The sequence below is a fragment of the Chiloscyllium plagiosum genome, unplaced genomic scaffold (genome assembly GCF_037043375.1).
Source record: "Chiloscyllium plagiosum isolate Xiang-an unplaced genomic scaffold, Cpla_swu_hap1 HiC_scaffold_13, whole genome shotgun sequence".
Classification (NCBI taxonomy): Eukaryota; Metazoa; Chordata; class Chondrichthyes; order Orectolobiformes; family Hemiscylliidae; genus Chiloscyllium; species Chiloscyllium plagiosum.
The window spans coordinates 4,567,643-4,586,777 of NW_028270151.1; the positions used below are offsets into that span (position 1 = coordinate 4,567,643).

Below are 19,135 nucleotides of genomic sequence, written 5' to 3' on the forward strand. Positions count from 1 at the left end.
AACTAGAAGCAATGGAGAAATTGAGATGGTGGTGAGGTAACGCTGGTGCCATCAGCAGGCATATGAAGTTGGATAGGTTTTCACATGACGACACCAATGGCAGCATGTTGGATGAAAAAAGAGAGGTTCCCCAAGTTTGGATCTTGGGGTAACTGCAGTGACTACAGCACACACACCCAACATTCAACTCCCTCCCCCTACTAACACACAGGACATTCTTCTTCCCAACACCCCTGATCAGCTTTCCCTCCCTCCATAAATGATTGAACAAGATGGAAAGCCAGAATGTGATTGTTGATCAAGGGGGCAAAGAAAAAGCTTGCACCCTTGTAACAACATTCAGAGCCATTGGATATTCCCAAGGGGTTCACAGCTAAAGAAATACTTTTGAAGTATTAAAGTATCGTTATAATATTGGAAACATGGCAGTCAATTTGAGTTCAGCGATCTCCCACAATAGCACTATGACCATCGCCAAATAATCTGTTTTTGTGATATTGATTGAGGTATAAATAAATTTCAATGTGACTGGAGTTAACTCCTTAGCTCTTCTTCATAATTGTGTTGTTGAATCTTTGATGTCTGCTTTGAGAGAATAAATGGAGTCTTATCTAAAAAGGAGCATTTTTTGGAAGGTTTTAAAAATCTTGTCATGGAATGTCCGCATTGCTGGCTCGGTCAGCATTTATTGCACAAAACACAGTTAAAAGTCAACCACATTTCTGTAGGTCTGGAGTGACACATAGGCCAGACTAGTTAAGGATGGCAGATTTTTCTCCCTAAATGACATTAGTGAACTAGATTGATTTCTACAACAATCACCAACAACTACACAGCTACCACTAGGCTAGCTTTTCATTTCAGATCTTTAGTGAATTTAACCTTCACCATCTGCCATGGTGGGATTTCAACTCCGGTTCCCAGAATATTAGCTTGGATTTCTAGATTACTAGAAGTATTTCCTCAATAATGCACTAGAGTGTTAACTTCTGATCTTGGTCCTCACAGACTACAGTGGGAAATAAATCCACCATGGGCAGCACAGTGGTTAGCACTGCTGCCTCACAGCGCCAGAGATCCAGGTTCAATTCCTGCCTCAGGCAACTGTCTGTGTGGAGTTTGCACATTCTCCCCGTTTTCGCCGGGTGCTCTGGTTTCCTCCCACAGTCCAAAAATTTGCAGCTTAGGTGAATTGGCAATGCTAAATTGCCTGTAGTGTTAGGTACAGGGGTAAATGTAGGGGAATGGGTCTGGGTGGGTTGCTCTTCAGAGGGTCGGTGTGGACTTGTTGGGCCAAAGGGCCTGTTTCCACACTGTAGGGAACCTAATCTAATCTAATCCTCTGGTTGAAAGGGAGAGAGCAACCAACCAACAACCTCGCTGACAAAAACTGAAATTTGAACCATGAACTCCACGTCAGGAGTTCAACAGTGTAATTCACTCGTTCCTAGATCACTGAATACCTCAAATAAATAGACGAAGCAGTCACAACTAGAATCAAACACACTGGAAAAGGTTAACATAAAACATACACTTCCACTTATTTATACATTTTAATCCACTGTAGTTAACTGGCTATGATATGATATAACTGTAGATACTATATACATGTACAATAGAATTTGTTGGAGCGAACTTCAAGCCAAATGCACATTCTCAACTTGTTTCGGGAATAGTTTTCAAGCAGTTCTCCCAATTTTCTAGATAGATAATACAGATTGCAAAATGATCATGCCACCCATGTGGATTATTGCAAGCAGTTCTGTTTGCTAAATATACCACTTGCACTTCAAGTATCAACACAGTGCTATTACCACTGCGTATTTGTTCACATGGATGTGGAGGAGCTGTTGTTGGACTGGGGTGAATAAAGTTAAAAATCACACAATACCAGGTTATAGTCCAACAGGTTTATTTGGAAGCACTGCTTTTTCATCAGATAGCTGTGGAGCAGGACCATAAGACACAGAATTTATGGAAAAAGATTAGTGTCATGCAACTCAAATGATATATTGAACAAACCAATATTGCTGTTACATCTTTCATCTTTTAGAATAGGATACAGGTTTCAGTTCATTAATATGCAAATCTCAGAACTTCTTTTAAGTCACATTCTTAAAACCATAAGTTTTATTATGAGAAAAGGTGACATCTCAGTTCAGACAATGCATTAAAGGTGTGAGGTTAGAGTCTGTCTGTATCCCATTGTTAAGTCAGACTGGGAGAAAGGGAAGATTCCTCATTCCTGAGGAGGGGCTCATGCTCAAAATGTCGATTCTCCTGCTCCTTGGACGCTGCCTGACTTACTGTGCTTTTCCAGCACCACACTCTTGACCTTGAGTCAGATTGGTTCTATTCCCAAAGTGGAACTCATAAAATATTACATGGATTGACTGAGTGCAGATTGCATGCTTTATGAGCTAAATAGAATTGATCTGCAAATGCAAATTCACCCTATAGTCTTGTGTGTGTGTGCATACATGAAAGAGTGTGCATGTGAGAGACAGAGTATTTGCGTGTGTGCATGCTTGTGTGAGAGTGTGATGGAGTATAAGCCTGTGAGAGGGTGTGTGTGTGGATGACAGTGTTGGGGGTGTGAGTATGTGTATATGAGAGAGGGACTGCATGAGTGTATGCATGCGTGAGAGTGTGTGTAGTGTAGCAGGGTCACCTGTAGTGTGACATGAACCCAAGGTCCCGGTTGGGTACCAAATTTAGCTATCAGCCTCTGTTCACAGGGTGAGATCAGCCAGTGGCTCAACTGGTTAAAGTCATGACCAAACTAACTACCATAAGCTAAGAAAATTCCAATTTCAATTGCTCCCCTGTAGTCAGTTAACTGATCTAAAATCGGTGATGTATAAAAGGATATTTCATTTAAGTTTTATTTTAAAGATAGGTAAAAAGAGAGTAAAAAATTAGTTATAAGTGGTGCAGTGAGGAACACAAAACTGCATTCAATGCGTGTAGTACAATGTGTAAGGAATCAGTGTTCGTGCAATAGCCAATAATTAAAACACTACTTTACGCATTGCCTCACTATCTACTTCTGCAATAATGCTGTCACAATCAAGGTCAGGGCACGATTACACAAATGCCTGCTTTGTCAGTTCTAAGATGTCATTTAACACAAAGTTAATACTTGCTTCCAAGAAATACAACGAGCGTTGAGATTTCTTGTTATCGATGAAGTACTGCCTCATCCAGAAGTTCAGCACAATATATTTCATTAGGTAAGTTTGGTATATTTCCATCTCAACCGTACCTTATCCGCAAAACAAAGATAGAAGTCTGCTTGTTCTGACCTGCCAAGATTTACTGCGCAACCGACTGTGGAAAAAAAAGCTTTGATAACAGGAAACATAGGAAATTGAAGTACGGGTACGCCAGACAGCTGTTGAATCCAGTTCACCATTCAATCTGATTGTGGTTGAGCCTTGGCTTCAACTCCACTTTCCCTTTATATCCCTTGACAGAACAAAAGTCAATCTTAGTCTTAAATACATAACTTTCTAACAATTCAAACTCATCGAGTGAAACAATCCCTTCACCGCTCAGTTATAAATGATCAGTTCCTCATACTAAGACTATGCTCCTTGCTCTTTTTCCCCTAGCTGAGGAGTCTAATCTGTCTGTTTACACTGTCAAGCCCTTTAAGAATCTTGTGTGCGTCAATGAGACTGTCAGCACAGACCCATTTTACTCAGTCTATCACCACTTTCACTGGGTCACAAATCCTGCAACTCCCATCCTAACTGCACCATGTGGACTGCAGCAGTTCAAAGTGGCAGCTCACCATCCGCGTCTGAAGAGCAATTAGAGATTGGCAGTAAATTCTGCCCAAACCAACAAAACCCATATTCTATAAAAGTACTATCTTGAAGTTAAAAAAGATGAACAATATTCAAAACAAAAGGCACCTCTTATCCCCTCAGTTTATTTTGAAAATTTCAACCCTCAGGGCAAATGGATCAATGCTACAATAATCCTGATCACCATTGCTAGCCATTTTCCAAATTGGCCCGACTTACAAAATAGTCTGGACAGTTTTCTTAATAGTATGGTTCACAGTGCAATCTTCATAACAAAAGGAAGAAGGGAGAAGAAAAGTGAGAGCACAAACCCCCAAGTATCCCCTTGACTCTGCACTACTGGCTCCATTTAAAGCAGTGAAACAAGCAATGACCTCATGATGCCTGCTCATGCATGTTAGAAATGGGAAAATGGCACCAAGGCACACATGATGTTTGAAATAAATTATGATGTTCAGGAACTCTTTCAAATCAACATATAGTAAACACTGGTACTGCAGGCTGTTAGCAGCCTGACGTTTTAAGGGGCAGTCTTTGCATTAGTTGATTTGAATGCAGGAGCCAACTGATCACAACAGTTTACCCACTCACTGTAGTGCACTGTAAAGTGAACAAGTGTACCTTGATGTCAATAATCCAGCAAAACATGAATACACATACCATCTTTTCCTTTGTAAATTTCATATAATTCTGACATAACCATTACATTTGCTTGTCTAGATCAGTTTTCTGTTCTCCAATATTGGTGTCCCACTTCCCTTAAACTGCAAGATTGAGCAGTCACATCACAATAACATGAGATCTAGAACCACACTTCACTGATTACCTTAAAGATTTATCAACGACCTTTGTCCGATAAACTTCTTCTTGGTCCAGTTTTATAGTACAGAAACAATCCCGCATTTTGTTTGGACCATAGTATGGAGGTAGATTCTTGGCTTCACCTATTAGATAAAAGAATAATGTTTAAAATCGTTGACAGAAACAATAAACCAGACCAAGGAAATAAGATGTAGTAATGGAAATAAGTCATTCAGCCCATCGAGTTGCTCTGCCATTCGATGAGATCGTGGCTGATCTGATAATGCTCAACTCCACTTTCTTGCCTTTTCCCAATAACATTCTATTTCCTCATTGATTAAAAATGTGTCTGTCTCAGCATCCACAACCCACTGCAGTGCAGAATTTCAGATTCTGTACCCTCAGAAGAAATTTCTCCTCATTTCTGCCTCAGACATGTGACCCTTATTCTGAGAATCCAGCACAAGAAAGTGATCAACTTTTCTGCATCTACCTCATCAAGAATCCCAAGTTTCATTAAGGTCACCTTTTAATCTAAATTCCAACAAGTACCTAGCCCAACCTACTCAACTTCTCTTAAGACAGAACCTTCATACATCATAATGCCTCGTGAAGTGTTTCTGGACTGCCTCCAATGCCAATGTATCTTTCTCTAGAAGGGGACCAAAACCAATTGCAGTAAACCAGTTTATAGTGTGTCTAGTGCCTTGCACAGTTTTAGCAAAATCTCCCTACTTTTATAGTCATTCCCTTTGAATAAAGGCTAACAGTACATTTGTCTTTCCTATTACCAACTGAACTTGGCTGTGAATTTATGGTGATTCATAGATGAGGATTCCCAAATCCTTCTGCTCTGTATTCAGCTCCTCTACTCTTCCTGCCAAAGTGCACAACCTCACATTTCCCCACACTATATTCTATCAAGTTTTTCACCACTCATTTAACCCTCACATATCCCTCTGCAGACTGTGTTATCACCATTTGCCTTCCCAACTATTTTTGTGTTATTCACAACTTAATTATCGCATATTCACTTTCCTCAATCAGGTCATTCAAAATTTAGAATTTATTGCCATATGTATTTTTACAATAAAAATAATAAGAAGTGTATTAAATCACCCCCACTATGGTGCCTATAATGACAGAAGGTCATGGTAAAATCATAAGTTTCAAAGTTTAGTAAATATAAAGCAAAGTTCATCAGAGTCCATTTAAAGGCTCCTGATCTTGAAGAAAACCGATCCATGACTAGGATAACACAATGGGACAAACGCTTCATTCATATATATTATGATCCCAGCACTGAGTCTTGCGGCACACCACTATTTACAGGTTATCACCCTGAAAACGTCAACCTTAGCCCAACTGTCTTCCATTAGTTTAGCCAATCCTCAAGCCATATTAACATACTATCTCCAACACCATAGGCTCTTATTTAATTAAGCAGCTTAATTTAGATACCTTGGGAAAATCCAAATATGTTACATCCACCACTTCCCCTCTAATGTATCCTGCGTATTACCTCCTCAAAAAATTGCAATGAATTTATCAGGCATGATTTCCCTTTCATGAGGTCACGTTGTGGTCACGGTTTTCCAGGGGATCTTTTACTATGATATATTTTATTAAACTTGCTTCAGTGCACATCAACAGCTCCATTTTAGCCTGACCCCCAACTGGATCCGTGACACCATTTTCTAGGAAACTGCCCTGAATGCACTTCATGGATTTTTCCTCATGCTTCCTATACTAATCTGACTATCCTAATGCTCTGGGGACACTGGTTCAAACCCCACAACAGCAACTGGTGGCATTAACATTAGTATAACAAGAGTTGTTTCACTTTATACTTGCCCATTTTCAGGGAATTCGTAAGTAACTCAACTTCTCCCGCACAAAAAAAATCTAAAAGGTCATACAATAATGCATAACCTCAAAATTTAATGCATACAGCAACTCAAAAATTAAGCAACGTTTACCACAATGCAAAAGTTACATTACAACACAGTGGAAAAGGAAACCTCTTCATGACTCAATTCAAAATGACTTCGCATTTCTGCAAACACTCGATGAGGGAGGTCTTACAGCCTCTGGTTCAAAAGGTGTCAAACATTAAAGAAAAAAAAAGAAAAATCTTACTTTACTTCAAAGGCCTATAGAACTGGGGGAAATAAAACTTATCCAAATACCACAGGAGCTTTAAAGCAGATCACTGTTCTTTGCTAAAAAAACACAAACAATAATGGTATTGCCAAAAGCAATTATTATAAACAGAACTAGTCTGGGAAATTGAAGTCTTTGTTAGATGAGTTCAAAGAATGCTGGAAGTTAAGGGACTTTACAAGAGATCTGGGAAAATCTTCTCATTGTTTGTGGGGAGCTTTTAGGTGTTTTCTTAATGTAGAGTGCCAAGGCAAGTGTACATGCAACAATGCTGGAAACAGAATTTATAACAGCTTTAACACAGAAGTGAATACTTATCTTAAAATTTTGTGTTTTTAAAAACTTATTAAAAAGTTTTGAGCAGCTAGGACAAAGTCAACTGAGGGCCATCCTCTGTCAACGATTTTGTCAATGATCCTGAGAATCAGCACTTTTCTTAAAAATGAACAAATCTGCACACAGGTAGGTTGATTTAAACACAGCCAGTGTTGGACTGGGCTGGATGAACTAATAAGTCACACAACACCAGGTTATAGTCCAACAGGTTTATTTGAAATCACAAGCTTTCGGAGCAATGCTCCATCTTCAGGTGAAGTGGAGGAAAGGGCCCTGGCACAGAATTAAGGAGCGGCGCTCCAAAAACTTCTGATTTCAAATAAGCTGTTGGACTGGAACCTGGTGTTGTAACATCTGACTCTGTATTTTGATTATTGCACTGGACACTATTTGAAACAGCAATGATAGATGTCAGCTGTTTATATTCAATCAATCATTCTTGTATATAGCAAATTGGAGGCGGGAACAGAGGCGAGGTGGGGAAAGACAGCAGGAGAGGGAAGTGGGGATACACAATGACATATGCACATTGGGGAGAATTTGTTAAATTCTCAGCAACACAGATATATGTACATTTCACACAAAAGTGGAGAAAAGTACACTTAAACTTTACAAAAATGAAGAAAACATAGCCAAGAAATCACGTTTTCCCTTTGACTGATTTATGGCATTTAGTATAATATTCACTCAGCTCAGCAAGAATCATATTGAAATAAAAAGATCAAATAAAAGTAGATTTCTAAAAGCATACCTGCCTTTGAAACACTGGTTCTAAGATAGCTGGCTTCATATCTTTCAGAGTATTAGTCAATATTTTTTATATTACTTTGCTATGCGAGGTTTGTGAAGGTTTGTAGCTCAGCTCATCCCTACACACGGATGAAAAAAAACCATTTCAACTGGGACAACACATCTATCCTGGGACAGGCTTAGCAAAGACATGCCAGAGAATTCCTAGAGGCCTGGCACTCCAGCCACAACGCCATAAACAAACGCATAGATCTAGATGCCATCTATCAACCCCTCAGAAAATGAACAGGAAATGACATCACCACAAACCCCAGGAACCCCATCCAGGAGAAAGATATAAATAGAAAGCAGGAGACAACAGCTTCGCTTCACTTGGAGGTCGCCACTGATGATGTTACCTAGCCAGGTAATGAAACGTCTGGATATCAAACCTACAGCTCAGCGAGCAAACCTACACCCTAAATTACTTTGCTATTTTTAAAACTGCAAGTTCTACATGCAAAACACTTATGGGACTTTGCTGACAAACAACCACAAACCATTTGAGTTGGGTGCTTCCAAATGACTGACATGGAATTATTAAATGAGAAAAAAAAAATCCTAATTCCCAGATGGCATACACATCCTTAACATGCATCAGAAAATAAATCAAAGAAATAAAGGACTAACAGCAAATATCAATCGCAACTTGAACCTTCTTTTTGGTCTGAATATATTATTGATTACGAGTGACACACAAGTAACACAAAACATAACAAGACAGCGAGGACGGTACAAGAATGTTACAAAACAGTTACCTTTTATACTGTGCGATGTTAAAACGTTAGGAGTCTGATTCATAATCCCAATCTGCCAATTTACAGTTTTAACAGAGGTGAGTTGGGGTACAAACAATTCATTCTTGCCCCGGAGGGGACAGGAGGGGTGGGGTGTGCGTGAATACGCTGAAGCTTCATTTCTCATACAAAACACCGATTTCAATTTACACCTGACCAGATCAATGTCCCATGCCTCAGGAAACTTGACTACTGAAGGGAGTTGAACTCATCCACCTCCCTTGCTGATCAATCTCTAAGCTCCACTACTCTAATCTCAGTTAAAAAAAAAATCACACAACACCAGGTTTATTTGGAAGCACTAGCTTTCGGTGTGTTGCCCCTTCATCAGGTGGTTGTGAACACCCCAGTCAAACCCCTGCACCTCCAAATCCTCTCATATTTTTTCCACCATCTCCCCTCTTTTCTTCCCTCTCCATTTCTGTCAACTATAGCCTGTTGCCAAAACATTGACATCTAACAGTCAAAGCTAATTAAGTCTTGCCATCAAATTCGGTAGATTCCAATGGAGACATTATTCAGACTTCCCGGCTGCAAAGCATCCCCAAGTGGTACATTATTCCTGCACCAGGTTAATGTCCAACTTAATGAAAGAGGACTCCAAGAGAAAACAATTTTTCTTTAAATAAACATTGTTTCTCTTCAGAAAATAGCAACTATTACTTAATTTTGATTTCATTGCTAACTGCCAACTGTCAGGTTCTTGAGCAAGGGATTATTTTTCAAATGATCTGTCACCAGCTTATGTCTTAAGACATGTCAGCAATGTAGAGGTACGACATTTAAAATTAATGCTGCTCATGTCAGACATGAACACACAAGTACTCCAAACAGAAATAAATGACCAGCAAGAACAGTCATTAATTATCCCTGTTCCACAGCTCTGCTGAGGGCTAGTAAATAAAAACCAAAAGAACTACGGATGCTGTAAATCAATACCAAGAAAAGCTCAGGTCATCAGTTCAGAGGGTCACTCAATGCTAAATGTTAACGTTGATTTCTCTCCAATTATCAACTTGTCAGTTCTTGACTAGTTCAATAGAAACTCCCATCCTAACAGCACAGAGTATTTGCATATTGCCTTCTCCTGAGTTATTAGGAATGGATATTAAATGCTAGACTGGCCAACAAGACCACATCTCAAGATTGAATGAAAAAAAGCTCCCACAGTACATTGGCTGCAAGCAGACAACCTGCTCTGCATGGCTTAGTATCAATCACAAAGCGGCAGTTCAAACTGGTGCTTAAAATTGATACCAAAATAGAAGTCATTCAGCAATGGATGCTGACATCAACACTGTTTCAGTAACTTCTCCAAACCAAACAATATCCTGCAAGCTGAATGAATAAGTGTCAGTTTTGACTGTATACTTCAAATTAACAACTGTTTATATTTGAGTCCTTCATTAGGTGCTTCAAGGCATTTAATCAAACTTGCATGGTATCTGGCCTTTCTGATGCCAGGGGAAAGAACATCGCAGAATATTCTGCTCAGGAGAATAGGGAGGGAGAGAGAAGCTCCACATTAGGAACGTGGTTAGTATCCCTACCTGCCATGTTGGTCAAGGTCAGAAGTCACATAATACCAGATTACAGTCCAGGTTTATTTGAAATCATAAGCTTTCAGAGTGCGTCTTCTTCACCAGGTGAAAGTGAAGAATAGCACAAGGCACAGAACTTATAGGTGGAGATCAAAAGATCATACAAATGGTGTGAGTGGAGTGTCGAATAATAAGTCTCTGCTGGTTATCAAAAGTGCCAGACGGTGTGAGTAAAGTGTCAACAGTTACGCAGCAAGTGAAGGGATGACCTATAATCCGATTAAATGAGGCACAGAGATAATTATAAAAAATTAAAAATAAGTTGGTGCTGGAGACAAACCAAATGACTGGAATAACATATGGAATAACATAAGCGTCGCATGCTGAGGGTCTAACCAAAATAATAGGTAATCCAAAATTGTACGAACTAATTAAGGTACAGAGATCATAAGTTATCAAGGTGATGGTGTCAAAACATGACAGTAAGAAAGATTTTACAGATAGACAACAGTACAGTGGGGGTACACTTAGCCCGACATGAATCCAAAATCACGGTTGAGGTCATCTTCATGGGTATGGAACTTGGCCATCAGTTTCAGCTCAGCAATCCTGTGTTGTTGTGTATCTTGAAGGCTGTCTTGCAGGATACTTACCTGAAGATCGGAGGCTGAATGTCCTTCACCACAACGGTGAACCTCTTGATGCTGCACTTCTTTAGCGTCCACCTTAAACATGTTAAAGAGGCCATCACCTATAGACAAGTTGTGTATATACAAAGGATCTGCTTAGATGAGGAATGCGATGGATACCTAAGAAGACTCCCTCATAAGAATGGAATATGATGCTCAACTTGTTGATCGCCAGTTCCGACGTGCTACAGCAAAAAAACACAATGATCGCCTCAGAATGCAGACACAAGCATGACTGACAAAGCACCCTTCATTGTTCAGGACTTCCTCAGAGCGGAGAAACGACGCCATATTCTTTGCAGCTTTCAACATGCCACCGATGACAACGAGCATCTAGTTAAGATCATGTAACCCCACCATACCGTTCTGTATTTATAAAAATCTGCCTTAATGTCCTGTTCTGACACCATTACCTTAAATTGTTATGATCTCTCTATTTTAATTAGTTCACAGAGTTTTGGATTACTTATTACTTGGGTTAGATGCTCAGCATACGACTCTTATACCTATCATGTTATTCCAATCATCTGGTTTGTTTCCAACAGCACCTTATTTTTTATTTTTTATAATTATCTGTGTCTCATTTAATTACATTATAGGTCATCCCTTCACTTGCTATTCAGCTGTTGACACTTTACTCACACCATCTGATACTTGTGATCACCTGCAGTGACTTGTTATTCAGCCTGTCAACAACCCACTCACACCACTTGTATGATCTTTTAATCTCTCTGCCTATAAATTCTGTTTAAAAAAAACCCACAACACCAGGTTATAGTCCACTTTCTTCACTGTACCTGATGAAGGAGCAGCGGTCCTAAAGTCTCAGAGTTCAAATAAATCTGCTGGACTACAACCTGGTATTGTGACAATTCTGATCTTGTCTACCCCAGTCCAACACTGGCATCTCCACATCATGCACGTTGGACACTAGGATTGTTTCTACCCTGGAGATGTTCTTTTTGTTCCAAAGGTGTGTAATAGCATCTCTGTACAGACTGATTAGAAAATATCTGGGAAGAGAAATAAATCGTGGTCCATACTGACGCTAGTAACAAATTATGGAAGAAACTGGAGGTCCTTAAGTTTCAGATCAGGGCACCACACCAAAGGAAGGATGCGATTGCACTGGAGGGCTGCAAAGGATATTCGCCAGGCTGTTGCATGGAATGGAGCATTTCAGCTATGAAAAGAGAGAAGATTGGCTTGGATTGTTTCCCTTGGGGCAGAAAAGGTTGAGGGACGACCTGATGGAGGTTTATACAATTACGAGGGGCATAGATAAGGTGGATAGAAAGCAGCTGAAGAGTCAGTAACAAGGGGGAATAATTTTGAAGCGAAAAGCAGGTGGTTCTGGAGGGAATTTGAGGAAACACCTTTTCACCCAGAGGGTGCTGGATAGTCTGTAACGCAGCACCAGAGAGAATAGTTGAGGCAGGAAACCTCACAATCTTTAAAAATACTTGAATGAGCACTTTAAGTATTATAACAGTCAAGGCTATAGGCACTGTGCAGGAAAGTGGGACTAGTGTAGGTAGTATATATTTTTTGGTAGTACAGAATCAACAAAACGTATGATTCTATGATCCTTCAGTCAGAATTAAGCAGTATTTTTTCTTTATTTTGTTCAAGGGATGTGGCATCACTGGCTCGATCAATATTTATTGTCCATCCTCAGTTGCTTTCAAGGTGGTGGTGGTGAGCTGCCAAGCAATGGGGAAGCAATGGCGAGACTATTAATTCAGAAAATTAATTTCAGAGAACATCTCGGATATTTGCATCAAACAAACCAACCACCCTGTAGCTGACCACTTCAACTCCCCCTCCCATTCCGCCAAGGACATGCAAGTCCTGGACCTTCTCCACCGCCAAATCCTAGCCATCTGACACGTGGAAGAAAAACTCATCTCCACCTGGAGACCCTCCAACCACATGGCAGCAACATCGATTTCACCAGTTTCGTCATCTCCCCTCACCCCACGTCAACTCAGATCCAACCCTCTAACTCGGCACCGCCCTCTTGAACTGTCCACTTTCCTTCCCACTTTTCTGCTCCGACCTATCACCATCATCCCCCCTCCTATCACCTGCATCTACCTATCGCCTTCCCAGGATTTCTGCACTGCATCTTGTAGATAGTATACATTGCTGCTAGAGTGCCAGCAATACAAGGAGTAGGTATCAGTGGATGTGGTGCCAATCTTGCGAGCTGCTTTGCCTTGAATAGTGTCAAGCTTCTGAAGTGTTTTTCCAACACACACCTGACTTGTGCCCCATAGATGACGGTAGGCTTTGGGGAGTCAGATGGTGAGTTACTCACCACAGAATTCCTAGCCTCTTAACTGCTCTTGTAGCCACTGTGGTCAGTCCAGTTGAGTTTCTGGAAGCCTGTGACTAGTGCTGCATCACAGGGTTGGAGGCTGGAACCTTTGTTGTTTGTTATGTACATTAGTAATTTGAATATGAATTAGAAGATACAATTAGTAATTATGCAGGTAACACGAAAATTGTTGGTGTTGAAAGTCTGGTGGTCTCAGGCTGCAGTCTAATATTGATCAGCTGCTAAATTAGGCATAGCATTGGAAAATGGAATTTAATCCTGATAAGCACGAGGTGAATGCATTTTGCCTTATATGATGCATTACCCAAGGATATATTGGTCAGACAGGCAATGCAACAAAGATTCACTAAACTCAAATGGAAGAAAGATCAAGCTCACTGAGCCTAAGAGGAGTCAGCAGACTTGAAAACTTAACTCTGCTTTCTTTCCACAGATATTGCCAGACCTCGGGTTTCACCAGCAATTTCTGTTTTGGAGCTTATATTTTTTGGAGTTTAGAAGAATGAGTGGAGATTTCATTCAAATATGCAACGTTCTTACATCAATCGATAGGATAGATGGAAAAAGAATTCTCCCCCAGTCTGAAGCTGGGGACAGAGTTTCAGAATAGAAGGCAAGCCATTAAGGATGGAAATGAGGAAGAATTTCTTCACTCACGTTCCTGTCCCAGAGGCATGTGAAGAGTCAGTTGTTGAATCAGTCATGATTGCAATGAATGGCAAAGTCATAACAAATACAGGGTTACAAGAATAAGGTAACGGAGGGGGATCTGGGTGGGAAGATCTTCAGAGAATCGATGTGGACTTGATGGGCCAAATGGCCTGCTTTCACACTGTTTCAATGAAGCAGGCTGTAAGTGTCGAATAGTCTATTCATGTTCCTTCTTTGTCTTGTTCTAGAATGACTGGAATGTCTTGGTTATGTGTATGTCCAGAGTGTTGTCAGTAATGGAGTTGCTGGATTTTGACTGAACAATGGTGAAAGAATGGCAACATAGCTCCAACTCAGGATGATTGACAGTTTAGAGAGGAACCTTGCAGAGAATCAGAGAAAGAGGCCATTTGGCCCATCAAATCTGCACTGACTTTCTGAAGAGCATCCCAGCCCTATCCCCCATAACCCTGTGTTTTCTGTAACTAATCCATTCAGCCTGAGAGATCCTGGAAAATATGTTCAATTTAGCATGGCCAATCCACCTAAGCTGCACATTTTTGGAATGTGGGAGGAAATCCATGCAGACACAGGGAGAATCACAAACTACATGGCATGAAGGAACAGAGGGATCTTGGGGTCCATGTCCATAGCTCCCTCAAAGTTGCCACCCTAGTTGATAGGGTTGTTAAGAAGGCGTATGGTGTGTTGGCTTTCATTAGCAGGAGAATTGAGTTTAAGAGCTGAGAGGTTATGCTGCAGCTCCATAAAGCCCTGGTTAGACCACACTTGGAACATTGTGTTCGGTTCTACTCACCTCATTAAACGAAAGATGTTGAAGCGTTAGAGAGGGTGCAGAGGAGATTTACCAGAATGCTGCCTGGACGGGAGGGCATGTATTATGAAGAAAGGTTGAGGGAGCTAAGGTTTTTCTCATTGGAGCAAAGGAGGATGAGAGGTGACTTTATAGAGGTGGCCAAGGTGATGAAAGGCATACATCGAGTGGATGGCCAGACACTCTTTCCAAGGTAGAGATGGCTATCACAAGGGGGCATTATTTTAAGGTGATTGGAGGAAGATTCCGGGAAGATGTCAGAGGTAGGTTCTTCACACAGAGGAGTGGTGGGTGCGCAGAGTGCATTGCCAGCAATGGTAGTAGACACAGATACATTAGGGACATTTAAGCGACTCTGGATAGGCTCATTGATGATAGTAAAATGAAGGGTATGTAAGTTAGTTTGACCTTAGAGTAGGGTTGGCACAACACCGAGGGCTGAAGGGCCTGTGCTGGACTGTTATATGGTGTATGTTCCACACCGACAGATAGTCACCTAAAGCTGGAACCAAACCCAGGTCCCAGACGCTGTGAGGCTGTAGTGCTAACTGCTGAGCCATTGTGCCAACCTTTACATCTGCTGTCCTTGTCCTTCTTCGTGAGCTTGGAAAGAACTTAAAAGAAGAACTTCAAAAGTAGGAATCTCCAAATTATTCCTCATACCACTATGGAGCAGGTGTTATTAGGACAAGTCACTTTAAGAGACTGAAGAGATTATAAAGAAGACAAGGGAAACAATCCTGGGGAACTTAGCACTATTGGGGAACTTGTATAAAATGGACACTTGCTATAGGACTGGGACTAGTGTTTTGGTGGGGAGATTAATTGGTGGTGTAGGGGAAGAGTTTAGACTAATTTGGAGGGTGGAAAGCCCACCAGGATAAAGCATTAGATTGATAATCCAAGATTCACAAAGGTAGCTGTTCCTTTTTAACAAATAATCTATTGATCTCAAACTATTCAGAATACTACACAGAATTTCAGTCACCCCGAAGTACAAACTATTTTATTATCCTTGATTGAGCGAACAATATGGAATACAAGTGATTTCAGTTGGATATTTCAAGACAGGCTAATTGAAATTTGTATGAAAGTTTCTCATTGAAGAGAAAGGTTCATGTAAATGTTAAACATTAGGAACAGCAAATACTGAAGTTAGGTGAATTTCTGAAAAACATTAAGAGTAACAGATTTGCTCAATGATTTACCAGGAAAGCCCATTGAAGCAAAAAAAAAGTATGAATTAAATCAAGGGGCATGAAAAGACAGATCAATTGAACTATCAAATGTACTATAATGCATTGCATTACAGCACCAACCTTACCCAATAGGTAATCATTGTGTAAAAGGTAAAGTCACAATAGTCTTACCAGAGCTGCTCTCTCATTACAGAGACACAATGGATGGTAGTTTAACCTGCGGGTTGAAAATGTGTTGCTGGAAAAGCATAGCAGGTCAGGCAGCATCCAAGGAACAGGAGAATCGACGTTTCGGGCTTCAGGGAAGGGGAGAAGTTGAGAAGTAAAAGCCTTCATGATAGCTTCAGCCGGTGCAGAAATTGAAGCCACGCTGTTGGCATCACACTGCATCATAAACCAGTCATCTAGCCAACTAAGCTAACTGCCCTCCAGTTTGGATACATCCAAACAGATTTTGACCAATATTTGTGGCAGCAGTACCAAATGTTTCTGCTTCAAAAGGTCAGAGCTTTATGGACCAATGGATTAAAAACCTACAGGCACCACACAAGTCAGAATTCAAAAGATACTTTTCACGATCTGAGAGAGGATAAAAGAATGAATCATAACTTTTTACTCCAAATGGAATTCCATGAGCTCCGCCCAAAAATGCATCTCGTTCTATAAGAGTGCCAAACAACATTGAGTCAAGGATATATCCAGCAAATACAAAGAATGTTGGAAAAAATCAGCAGGTCTGGTAGCATCCGAGTTTGAAGGAGGTCATCGGACGCAAAACGTCAACTCTGATTTCTCCCCACAGATACTGCTAGACTTGCTGAGTTTTTCGAGCAATTTCTGTTTTTGTTTCTCATTTCTAGCATCTGCAATTCTTGCAATCAGTTTAAGGATGTGGACCATTTAGGACTGAGATGAAGAGAAATTCTTCACCTAGACAGCAGTGAGCCTGTGGAATTCTCTGCCACAGAAAGCGATTGAAGCCAAAACATTCAATGTCTTCAAGGAGGAGATAGACTATAGTTCTTAAGAGCTAAAAGGGATCAAAGGGTCATGGGACAAGAACAGGAACACGGTAGAGAATTAGAAGATCAGTCATTATTGTATTGAATGGCAGAGCAGGTTTGAAGGGCCAAACAAGCAAAAGGGAGGACTGCAGATACTGGAAATCAGAGTCTAGATTAGAGATGTTCTGGAAAAGCACAGCAGGTCAGGTAGCATCCAAGGACTTTATTCCTGATGAAGGGCTTTTGCCCGAAATGTCAATTTTCCTGTTCCTCAGATGCTGTCTGACCTGCTGTGCTTTTCCAGCACCATTCTAATCTTGAAGGGCCAAATAGGCTACTCCTATTTTCTATATGTCTAGTGTCATCACAGACCAATGAAAATAAACCTGGGTTGCAGAATGGCATTATTTTTAAATGGTGTATTTGAATCACAGCAAGATTCAGAAAACAAAGTAGCATCCAATTACCAGTCTGCCTTGGAAATCAAAATTATTTATTAATTATGATTGGTGAGTTCAGATTTATTTCTTAATTGCTTACTGAGGCCTGCATCCTTGTATCAACCTACATAGGTGAATGGTGCCTCTTTTTATAATCAATTATTTCTCTGTAATGGAGGGAGAAGCCATGGATCATGATTAAGTATTTTACCTTTAACCTGTCAAACTTCAAAGTCACCTGGAGACCAAATACCTTCATAAATCAAGCAATACAGAATTTTGCAATCCTCAGCCAAAGCTCATCAGTAAAGTCAAATATTTTTAGAATGACACAGTGACACGCTTTTGACTGGTTCTGGTCAGCAGTTACTAGCAAGCATTTAACAGGAGTGAATTGGAGCACAATCTCCAATATTATACAAACAGAGTAGGGCTCATGAGAAAACTCAAGATTCAAGTGAAGATCTGGACCGGGGTCTCCCACTCTTTCTCTGTTCAGTGATTGGTCAATAAGCACTCACAATCGGTCTAGTTCTTTATGATTTAATTCTTTATTTCTTCATACAGTCGGGTGCAGCGCGTCTGGAAACAGAGGTTTACACTTCTGCATTCCTCAGAGGAACTGCGAACATGGCTTAAAACAAAGACATTTTTATACTTTTCTTAAAGAAAGGTACAGGCCATGATAGCACAGTACATTCAGACAACTACCAATCAATACACGATACTGCTTTATTTAACAGTTACTTGATCCAATTAAATTTCCTAGGAACCAACTTTGTTTTCCATCACTCAAGCTACCCTTATCTCACTAACTGAGCCATTGCACCTGCATCTGAAGGTCTGTTAAGATGGCCAGGAATGTCTTATCTAGTCTAGTTATTTCTGTGCTGTAAAGGGAGCATTGTCTGCTAATCTCTATTGGCTGTGGTTTGTCAATGATGCAGCTACAGCAAAATTATCAATTTGCAGCCTAGAAGCCATTTTGTCATGTTATTTGCATCGAGAAGCCATTTTATTGCCACCTAAGTTATAAGAACATCTGTTAAGCGGTTGTTCCTGACAACAACTAGTTACCTCAGCCTGTACTCAGGTTTCAGATCCTCAAGTCCTATCTGCTCCAGTGGTGTACTAAACATCTGAACAGTTTGATTAAAAAATCTATAACCATAGGATAATATTGTGTAGAATGAGGCCTTTCAATCCATCCTCTCTGCACTGGTTCTTTGAAAACACTACCCAATTAGTCTCCCTACCTATGTAATCATTTCCCTTATTCATTTGGGGTTCTACCATACTGTCAGACAGATCACTCCAAACAATGAAATTCTGCATAAATAAATGCTACTTTTGATAATTAGAGATACTTGAAATTTGGCCCTGCAGTTACAGATCCTTTTACCACTGGTAATAGGTATTTCACATGGTGCCACATAAAAGGTTACTGCACAAAATAAGAACTTATGACACACGGGTAACATAACAGCACGGATAGAAGGCTATCTAGTTGGCAGAAAACAAAGCATGCATAAATGGGTCTTTTTCCGACTGGCAAATGTGAAGCTCTTAAAAATGGATATGAATGATTTAGGTGGGCAGGACTGACATGCTGGCTAAACTTGTAGATGATACAAAGGTGGAAAAGTATGTTGTGAAGGAGGCCATCATAAGGACATTGCAGATGGTATATAGGCAAGTTGAGTGATTGGACTTAAATTTGCAAGATGGAATTATATA

The 19,135-nt window shown here is 40.3% G+C and overlaps 1 protein-coding gene across 1 annotated transcript in view; it reads right to left on the minus strand.

The window, feature by feature from the left end:
* Positions 1-19,135, minus strand: part of rasa2 (RAS p21 protein activator 2) — a 202,400-nt gene that overhangs the window by 150,290 nt on the left and 32,975 nt on the right. The window contains exon 2 of the mRNA XM_043702829.2: positions 4,639-4,756. Within this exon, the coding sequence (XP_043558764.1) occupies positions 4,639-4,756 (118 nt within the window). The remainder of the gene's footprint in view (positions 1-4,638; positions 4,757-19,135) is intronic.